The sequence below is a fragment of the Scardinius erythrophthalmus genome (assembly GCF_964197995.2).
Source record: "Scardinius erythrophthalmus genome assembly, contig: HAP1_SCAFFOLD_696, whole genome shotgun sequence".
NCBI classification, from domain to species: domain Eukaryota; kingdom Metazoa; phylum Chordata; class Actinopteri; order Cypriniformes; family Leuciscidae; genus Scardinius; species Scardinius erythrophthalmus.
This window is the reverse complement of record NW_028295925.1, coordinates 8,374-18,470: the sequence shown is the minus strand read 5'-3', so window position 1 is coordinate 18,470 and position 10,097 is coordinate 8,374. Positions and strand designations below refer to the sequence as shown.

The following is a 10,097-nucleotide window of genomic DNA, read 5'->3' as shown; positions in this document are numbered from 1 at the left end:
TTCTGAGGTCCCTGCCCTGCTTTTTCCTGTTGACCTTTTTTCGTCAACACACAGTACAAAATTCAACACACACCTTCAGCGAAGGCTCTTACACATCTCTGTGAAATGCCAACTCCATAAGACGGTCGTTCAAAACCACAATAAGGGATACGTTGCTTTAAAGGTGAGTTTTTTTTTCACCTCTCTGGCTCCTTTTGTGGTCCACACTGTTTAATTAGCCACATAAAAGTGTGCCAGAGTCGTCTGTCTCGACAGATTCAAAATTAGACTGTGAAATTAGTGAGAAACGAGTCAAGATCTCATCATATGTGTGAACAGGGTCACACATCCCATTTCAGCCTCATTAGTGCATTGTGCTCCCTGCCGTGTCATTGCCTTGTGGCTGCTGTTGTGCAAGTGTTTTTGTATTTGTTGGTGTCTAATTTGTGCATATTAAAACTGCATTTCCCATGTATAGGGGAGTGTGTGAGGTGCACAGTGTCTGATGCAGTTACATTAGCCATTTTTTGATGCTCTAACCACATGAATTTTCTTTGTAATGTGTTTGTGAGAGGCTCACCATGTCATGTGTTTGCTAATGGAAAAATATTGAATGGAACATGCACTAAACTACTACAACCAATCAATACTGATGAGAGTATGGATGAACCCACTTCCTATTAGTCACCAAATAACAGTCCATTTTGCTGACAGTCATTTTTCTTTCTATATTTGTGGGGTTTTTTTTAACCAAGTTGTACAATAATATGATTTGTTCCCCAACCTCATAGAAAGTGACATGTAAAGACTTTGATTGTGATTCTTTAGGTTTGGTATTCACAGGCAGAATGTGCACAGAACTGGTGGCAGTGCTCTCACATCCCCCATTGGTTCACCGCTGGGTCGAGTTGAGGTGTCTGTCTCCTCTGGACAGTAATCTTGCAGCCCTGCCTCATTAGCCATGGGGAGTGTGGTGGGATAACATTCCCCATATGTTAGAGGGGTCTGCAATTACCACAGTGGGAAACATCAAAGTAACATGACCTTAAACGTGATGGATTAACAGAATCTGATTTATTTATTATTTTTTTTATGTTCTTTTGTAGTTGCTCATACTGTGGTTGTTAATGTTTGGCAAGGTGGCAGGAGGGGGCTGTTGTCAGTATGCCTTCTATAACCCTGTCTATTACTTCCTCATGGGTGTGTGATGTTGCCACAATTTGGGGGCCATTTGCTGTGAAGTGGCCATTGGAAGATTAGAAAACCACACTCTTCTACCATTTGTTCAATAACTTAAAGACTCGGACAGGAAAGGGAAGATTCACATGTAAATTTATCTTCAAGAATGCTTTTGGTTTCTTTTCCCCATTAAATATCTTTTTTTTTTTTTTATATGGTCCTAATATGATGGTAATCCTTCTTTGTCTGGCTACTATTCTGTCTCTTTACACACCCTGTTTATGTATGGCATAAAACATATGTAAGAAGAAGAGCTAGAAGAAGAACATGGTGACAAGAAAAAGAGTGACAATACATTTGTGAAGGAAGTGGGCAGTGAACATGAAATGAATGAATGAATGAATGAATGAATGAAACCAAAGATTCACTTTCTAATCTTTGTTTTTTTGCCCCTAATTTCTACTTTGTTGTTTTGCCCTCCATTTTTCACTGTGTTCTGGAAATGATTTAATTACAGAATAAATTAGTGAGAATAAAATAATAATACAGAATAAAAGAGGGAGAACTGACCTAAAAGGTAAATATAATAACTAGCCATTAATAAAATGAAGAACAGATTTATTTCTATAAGCTGAAAATAGCATGAGCCAAAAGCTAATTTTAATTGTACTGCCTTAGATTTGGCCAAAAAAATATGTTGGGCTTGGAGAGATGGGGAAAAATCATGCAGGTTGATTTTGATGGATTTCACCCTTTCGTTGTCCCCTAGGCATGATTCTAGAAATTAGAGCTGAGACAGTGTATCAATAGCTTGGGAAAGGTAAATCAAGTAGTGTAGAAATTATTATTTGAATGGACATCACTTGTCTGCTAGCTTCCTCCTCTCTTAGGGTACATCAGCCAATACATCTCTTAGGAATATGGACATATGTTGTTTTTACGAATTAGACTTGACACAAAGTTTGCAGAATCAAGGTCAAACACAAGTAACTGTTTGTGACACATTTACTGCTTTTAAAATGGAGAGGTTTACAACACATGAAGGGACGATCAATCATAAATCCCAGGGAATCAGTACCATAAAACTCTGGCTGCCATCTCTTTACAGGGTTCTTGGCACTGTCAGATACTTTAAAGGATTGTGTCTGAAGAATGAACATTTCATTAATCTTATTTGTTTGTTTGCTTGATCTTTTGCAGCAACAGACTGACGATGTGCCAGAGTGCCAATGCGATGTGGTCACGGTGGAGTGCCATGCTAGTGTGGATTTTGCTTCTCCTCTGTTGCTCTGCAAATGTAGTCAACACCATTCTCTACCAGGTGACCGAGGAGCAGCCGCCCAACACCCTGATTGGCAGCTTGGCATCTGACCAGGGCCTTCCAGACACAGGTCACCTTTACAAGCTTGAGGTGGGCGCTCCTTACCTCCGTGTGGATGGCAAAACAGGGGAAATCTACACCACGGAGACCCCGATCGATCGTGAGACTCTCAAGGACTGTCGCAACCTTTTCGAGGGTGATCCTTGTTTCCTAGAATTTGAGGTGTCTATTACAGATCTGATGAAAGGCACAGGACCTCGGCTCATCGAAGGCCGCATAGAGATCTTGGATGAGAACGACAACACTCCACAGTTCTCTTCACCTGTCTTGACATTGTCGATCCCCGAGAACACGCATGTGGGTGTGCTATTCTCAATTCCTGTGGCCACCGACAAGGATTCTGGAAGCAATGGCATCGCCGATTACGCGCTAACGACTGGCCCTGAAGCTGCTAACCTTTTCAGCCTGCAGGTGGCGCAAGACTCAGATGAGAAATTGCCACAACTCATAGTATTGGGTAACCTGGATAGAGAGCAGCGAGATTCATATGACCTCAACATAAAAGTGATCGACGGCGGCTCTCCACCTCGCCAGAGTAGTGCCCTGCTCAGGATCACCATTACAGATGCCAATGACAATGTGCCCAAATTTGAGAAGACACACTACGAGGGTGAGCTGCCAGAAAACAGCCCACCGGGTCACTCTGTTCTACAAGTAAGTCATCTTTTTATATGTATATGTGTATATATATACATACAGTATATAAACTTTCGATCTAAAACTAAACAAATAGAATAGCATGATGCCAGCAAGCGGGTCAGTTCTATCAGAACACACATACTGGCAAAATGTATATACCTTAAATACATTTATTTTACATTATTATTATTATTATTATTATTATTTCCCTTTCTTATAAGGTCATGATGTAAGTTTCGCATTGAACTCACCTATAATCAAGTATATGTTATGCTAAACCTTAAGAAGATTGGGCAATAATGAATGAATAAATGCCTCATTCATTCATTCATTCATTCATTCATTCATAAGTAGTATAGGAGCTGATTTGACAGCCTGGAGATAGAAGTGCACTCAAGCCCAACATACAGAGTCTGACAAGCACTTGTAAATGGAAGTCTCAGTTATCCCAATGGGCTTTAGCCTCGGTTCCCACACAACAGGGTTAAAGCGGAAGAAATGGGAAAGCCAAATCATATTTTCACGGGCAATCGATTGATCCCTCATGGTCCCTTTAAACACAAGCTTTACAAAACAGGAGAGAGGTATTGACTGGCGGTGAGAATTACATTTTGAACTGTTGTGGAAACGAATGCGCTGCTATGATTAGGATAGCCGTGAATGCTGGAAGCTTTCCAAGATCAATCTGAGGCAAGTGTCCACGCAAAACAAAAATTTTAATGACTGTTAATCTGTCAACAATTAATCCATGCAACCAAGTTGTATTCAAAAAGCATGTCAGAAGACTTTATTTTCCTCTAAGTCCTCATAAGCATCCTTTGAAGCCAAAGTAAATAAGCAGTAGTGGTATTAAAACAGCTTAATTTTATGATTTCAGAGGGTTGTAAGTGTTGATGGAGTGTTTTAGCTTGTTCAGAGAAATGCTCTTCAAATACATTAAATAAAATGAATTCCCAGTTTTCATGGCGGATGAAATGGAGTGACTCATATAGAGCAATAATAACTTAAGCACCATGAATAATCTTATGACTGACTCAGATTAAGGCTGTTCTCTATAATACATGGGCTGAAACACCATGCATGTTTCATAAACACCCATGGACAAAAAGAGGAGAGGAACAAGGAAATCTTGATTATTTGAAAGCTTTAATCAAGCCACACTTTGATTTATAGTAGTTTAAAATTATTCCCAATTTCACAATAGACCTGAAGGATTTATACAGTAGAAATCTTTGCCAAGACTGAGTAACTCAAATTGACTTCATCTAGCAAACTACTGCTAATTTTGGATAATTTGACTCAGTCTAATCATGATTAATCCAACTGAGTAAATACATTTCTCATTTCTCTTCTTATATTGAATATTGAATAATAATAAATTGTTTATGCATAATTGTACCACTAATTAGTGAAAGCACAAACTGCCTTTCTAAAATCAACTGAGGTGTGCTTGATATTAAATTCCTAGAAGATTCAGTATATTTATTAATTAGACTAAATTAGTCTTGTGGTTGGATGAGCTTCTGGGTCTTTTTTTTTCCGGTTAATAAAGCATTTTTTTTTTTTGCCATGCTTATTTTATGCAGCTTACAATGAGCTACACCTAGTTCTGATATTCCTGACTACACATTTTAACCCCTGTATTGACTCTGATGTGTAAACCTGTGATTATATAATCTGTTTTGTAAACTGATGTTTCAGTGCTTTGCTTAGTTTCATTTTGTGTTTTGTGGATTTAGGTGAAGGCCAATGACTCTGACATGGGGCCTAATGGAGAGGTGACCTACAGCCTTCATCAGGCACCATCAGCAGTCCAAAGGCTTCTTAGCATTGACCGCAACACAGGCACCATTTTTGTCAAAGGCTCGGTGGATCGTGAAGAAATCAGCATGCTCAAGTTCTATGTCCAAGCTAAAGACAATGGTCCCCAATCAAAAAGCTCCAAATCCCTTGTGACTATCACAGTGAAGGACCAGAATGACAATGCACCCTTAATCAGGATCCGGGGCATTGGTCTTGTGACACATGAAGATGGTGTCGCTAACATATCGGAGGACATGCCTGTGGGCACAGCTGTGGCTCTGGTGGAGGTATTAGATAATGATGAGGGCGAAAATGCAGTTGTGACCTGTGTGGTTGCAGGGGACGTCCCATTTCAGTTGCGTTCAGCTAGCGAAACTGGCAATGACCGCAAGAGGAAGTACTTCCTCCAGACAACCACGCTACTAGACTATGAACGGATCAAAGACTACAGGATTGAAATTGTGGCAGTGGACTCTGGCAATCCTGCACTATCCAGCACAAATTCCCTGAGGGTGCAAGTGACAGACATGAATGACAACTCCCCGGTCTTCTCACCATCCTTGTACCAGGTGGAATTTGCTGAGGAGAACCAGCCAGGTGACAAGGTTCTGGATGTGTTAGCCACGGATGCTGACAGCGGGACTAATGCAGAGCTGACATACAGTATAACTGGTGGATCAGTCCCTGAGGGACTGTTTGAAATTAACCCTAACACAGGAGAAGTACGTGTCATGAGCCAGTTGGACCGTGAACAATTAGATCACTATCAGTTTCTAGTTGCAGCAGCTGATAAAGGTGTACCAAGCTTGAGAGGAACTGCCACTGTTGTTGTTAAGGTGCTCGACAGAAACGACAATGACCCCAAATTTATGCTCAATGGTTACAGCTTCTCAGTCCAAGAGAACATGCCACCCCTTAGTCCTGTTGGAATGGTAACAGTCACCGATCACGATGAGGGTGACAATGCTCGTGTTCAACTCTCTGTAGAACCAGACAATGGCAAGTTTATGATTCAAAATGGAACGTACACCATCCTTTCGACTATTTCCTTTGACAGGGAAAAGGAGAGTACCTACAGTTTCCGACTTAAAGCTGTTGATGGAGGTGACCCACCACGTTCCTCCTACGTTGGCATTACTATTAATGTTCTTGACGAGAATGACAATGCTCCTTATGTCACCAAGCCCTCGAACTCCTCATACAAGTTCTTGAATCCCCGCACCAGCCCAGAAACCCATGTAGAACACGTTGAGGCTGAAGACATTGATATTGGTTTAAATTCTGAGCTGGAGTTCAGTATTGTAGGGGGTAACCCTCATGGCTTGTTCCGCATCTCTTCAGAAGGTGAGGTTACGTTGGCTAAAGAGTTCACACCCAAACACATTGGTCTCCACCGTCTGGTAGTAAAAGTTAGGGACAGAGGCACACCGCCACGCCATACGACTGCACTGGTTCACATCTATGTCAATGAGACCATCGGCAATGTCTCACATGTCGAAGGACTTGTTGGACACAGTCTTTATACGCCACTTGAAATGGACATTGCAGGAGATCCAGATTATTCTCATGACCAGCATAGTAACATTCTCTTTGGAGTCTTGGGCGGCCTTTTTGTGGTCATTCTAATCATTGTGGTGGCAGTGATCATCAGGCATGTGCTGAAGGAGAATAAAAGTGGCTACCAAGCAGGCAAGAAGGAGACCAAAGACCTCTATGCTCCCAAACCAGGACCTAAGAGTAATAAGAACAAGAAGGCAAAGAAAAGCAAAGCTCCAAAGCCTGCCAACCCATCTGAAGAGGACGAGGGGGGAAGTCTTCAAAAAGGCCTAAAGTTCAACCTCATGGATGATAACGTCAACGATAGCCCTAGGATTCACCTGCCGCTCAACTACCCCCCTGGGAGCCCAGACCTGGGGCGACACTATCGGTCTAATTCTCCTCTGCCATCCATTCAGCTCCAACCTCAGTCACCTTCTGCCTCAAAGAAACACCAGGCAGTGCAGGACCTGCCGGCCACCAACACCTTTGTAGGAACCGGGGACAACAACTCAACAGGCTCAGACCAGTATTCGGATTACAGCTACAAGGCCAACTCTTCAAAATATAGCACCAAACAGGTAGGAGACGACTTCGAAAGCATGGCAGCGTACCACAGTCCAGAGAACCACAGAGGGTACCACAGCCCAGAGTACCATAGAGGGTACCACAGCCCAGAGTACCATAGAGGGTACCACAGCCCAGAGTACCATAGAGGGTACCACAGCCCAGAGTATCAAAGCAACGGGTATCACAGCAACATGGTGTGGACTAAGGGCATGTATTAGGCGGGAACTTAATGAATGTCAAACCAAAGCTGCACTGATCACAAAGCATGCTCATCACTTGATTGAAAGAAATTTGTTTTTATTTGTCAATCTTTTTTTTTGTTTTTGCAGTTCTGTTGTATCATTTATATCCCGAAGGAAACATATGATTTAATTTAATTATTAATCATTTAAATGAAGGAGACAATACCGCACGTTCTTATTTTTATTTTCTTAGAGAGCCGTTTTCATTTGGACAGTGTTTATTGCTGCCCCTCAAAAGATGAACATAACTACTTAATACCCTTTGAAACACATTTGTGGTGTAATAACCTTCAGACCAGAGTGATGTGCCTTTTTTTCTTTTCTTTTTTTGCCCTGAAAAACAACAAATAATAGCCGTCATTGTTTTGATATCTTTTGTTGGGCTAGCTTCAGGTATTTGCACACTTGTTAATGTGTCAAAATTATTCTAAAAAGCAAAACTTTCACGTTGTATTTTTGCATAAAAAAGAAAGTGTGCTGAATAGAATAAAATACACAGGAAGGCCGGTCAATTAAACTGAACGTATTTGAACGTTTCCATGGCACATTTTGACAGACCTTTAAAAATGTCTTTAATTATTTGGACCTTGTTAGTCAGAGTTCAATTATTTATACAGATTAATGACTGGTATTTCCCACCTTCTTTCTCAAGCTTCATTGATTGTGCATGCAAAAAGTGCCTTCTTTTTGTTATGTTCATAAATGAAATGGCTTAATGCAGATACATTAGCTACTGATGTCAAACTGTGCCATCAAGCATTTTTGAATTAACTGCGGGATTTTAAGTCAGGCTGTGAATAATTCACATTCATTGTAAATAGAAAGCTACTTGACATTTAAACTCGATCACTTTTCTATAATACTGAACAAGAAAACCAAAAATGAGTATAGTTTGTCTTGGATTTTATTAGCAAACCTTTGGAGACAATCATTGGAAAGGGTTTTTTGTTATGCAAGTTGTATATTGTGAATATTAATAACAACTTGTTTGTGTGTGTGTGTGTGTGTGTGTGTGTGTGTGTGTGTGTGTGTGTGTGTGTGTGTGTGTGTTCATCCCTTATTATGTTTGTTTTGTGGAATGGCGATGAACAACTTAAATAGCTTTATACAGGAAAATGTACTTAATTCGTTCTTAACACACCAAACATGTTTTGATACCAAATTTGTAAATATACAGTTTAGAACCAACTAGATAGATAATAGATCTCAGCTGCTTTGATAGTGGCTCCATCTTTTAATTTTTGTACATTTGATGTTCAAAGTGAGACGCGTGTTCATATTTAAAGCAATAATCACTTGTGTGGAAAGAAGCAATGTTAAAATGATGTCCTGCAGGAGCGGCACGTTTATACAACGCAGCACACACATCATACAAGTTGAATATGACACAACAATTTGCATTCTGTGTAGAGCGTGTATCATCTGTGGAACTGTTTAAAGCTGCAGACATCCCCACTTCTGTTTAATTTCTGTCATGTGTTATTTTGTTTCTATTGATTTGCAATTTGTATTTTGTATTTTTTACAAGTAAAGAAGTTTGCTTTCAATAAAACTTTTGTGAAGGTTTTACATTGTGGATTTAATGTTAAACAGAATCAGTGCATTGAAATTACTCACCAGGGGACACTAATTCTTAAGGTACAGTATTTCATTTCCATATTCCCATATTTATTTATGACATTGCCCTTTCAATGCATCACATTTTACCGGTACCTGTAAACATTCACTTTTTATTTATTATCTGACACCATAAAATGTCTACTTCAAAAGCTTTTTAAAATTCTCACAGTACCAGTGAGCACAGGTCGATGTGGTTGCATTACCGCAGCTTTTATTTTAAGCTGATATCTAGACAAATGGATTGATTGCTTTACTTCTCAGCAAGTTAAGTTTTATAGTATTCACAAAATGCCAAAATGTCCGTTTTGAGTGATCCATATCTTAACACAATTAATACAACACATTTACAACATCACTCCTCTGGGATTGAGCCAAACATGTAGTCATTTGCTTTTTTTGTGTATTTCTGTGTGTTTTTGTTTTTCTCATTCCTATTGCACATCACAGGAACAAAATCATGTTCCAAGAGGTTTGAGCAGTGCAGACTTGGCGTATCTGAATGACCCTAGAGGAAAGTGAGGTGTTTTATACAGGTCCTGTCAATCAAAGCCCATTTTTTTGGGCCCCATTTTTAGATTCAAGGAATAGGATCAAGGGGTGGTTGTCAAAGGTCTTGTTACGTTTTTTTGTACAATTTGATTGGCTCCTTGTATGCCGGCAGCTAATCTGGGCCACGAAAAAAAAAAGACACATACACACACACACACACACACACATGCAGCCTTTCCTGCCGCTGCTGAACATTTAAATTCTAGCAGCGTCTGCGCTTCTTAAAAGCTGGACGATTTTGCCCTCAGCTTGCACCGTCACCATGGCAACGGACTGACCAGTGTGTGTTGTATGCTGACTCACAGACTGCTCTGAGTGCAGGTGGGGGGACAGAGAGAGAGAGAGAGAGAGAGAGAGAGAGAGAGAGAGAGAGAGAGAGAGAGAGAGAGAGAGAGAGAGAGAGAGAGAGAGAGAGAGAGAGAGAGAGAGAGAGAGAGAGAGAGAGAGAGAGAGAGAGAGAGAGAGAGAGAGAGAGAGAGAGAGAGAGAGACTAGTAGGGATCATTGAGAGGTAGAGAAAACAAGACTTCAAAAAAAAAATAAAAAATAAAAAAAAAAATGTCATTCCACACCATTATTCCATGTACTCTGTTCATGACA

The 10,097-nt window shown here is 40.4% G+C and overlaps 1 protein-coding gene across 1 annotated transcript; it reads left to right on the top strand.

Moving 5' to 3' along the window:
- Nucleotides 1-2,371: 2,371 nt before the first annotated feature.
- On the top strand, nt 2,372-8,895 carry LOC308686722 (protocadherin-1-like; the record flags this gene model as incomplete). Its single annotated transcript, XM_081395158.1, has 2 exons — nt 2,372-3,193; nt 4,918-8,895. 2 exons carry the CDS (start codon nt 2,372-2,374, stop codon nt 7,303-7,305), a joined length of 3,210 nt encoding a protein of 1,069 aa, XP_081251284.1. The 3' UTR covers nt 7,306-8,895.
- Nucleotides 8,896-10,097: the final 1,202 nt, after the last annotated feature.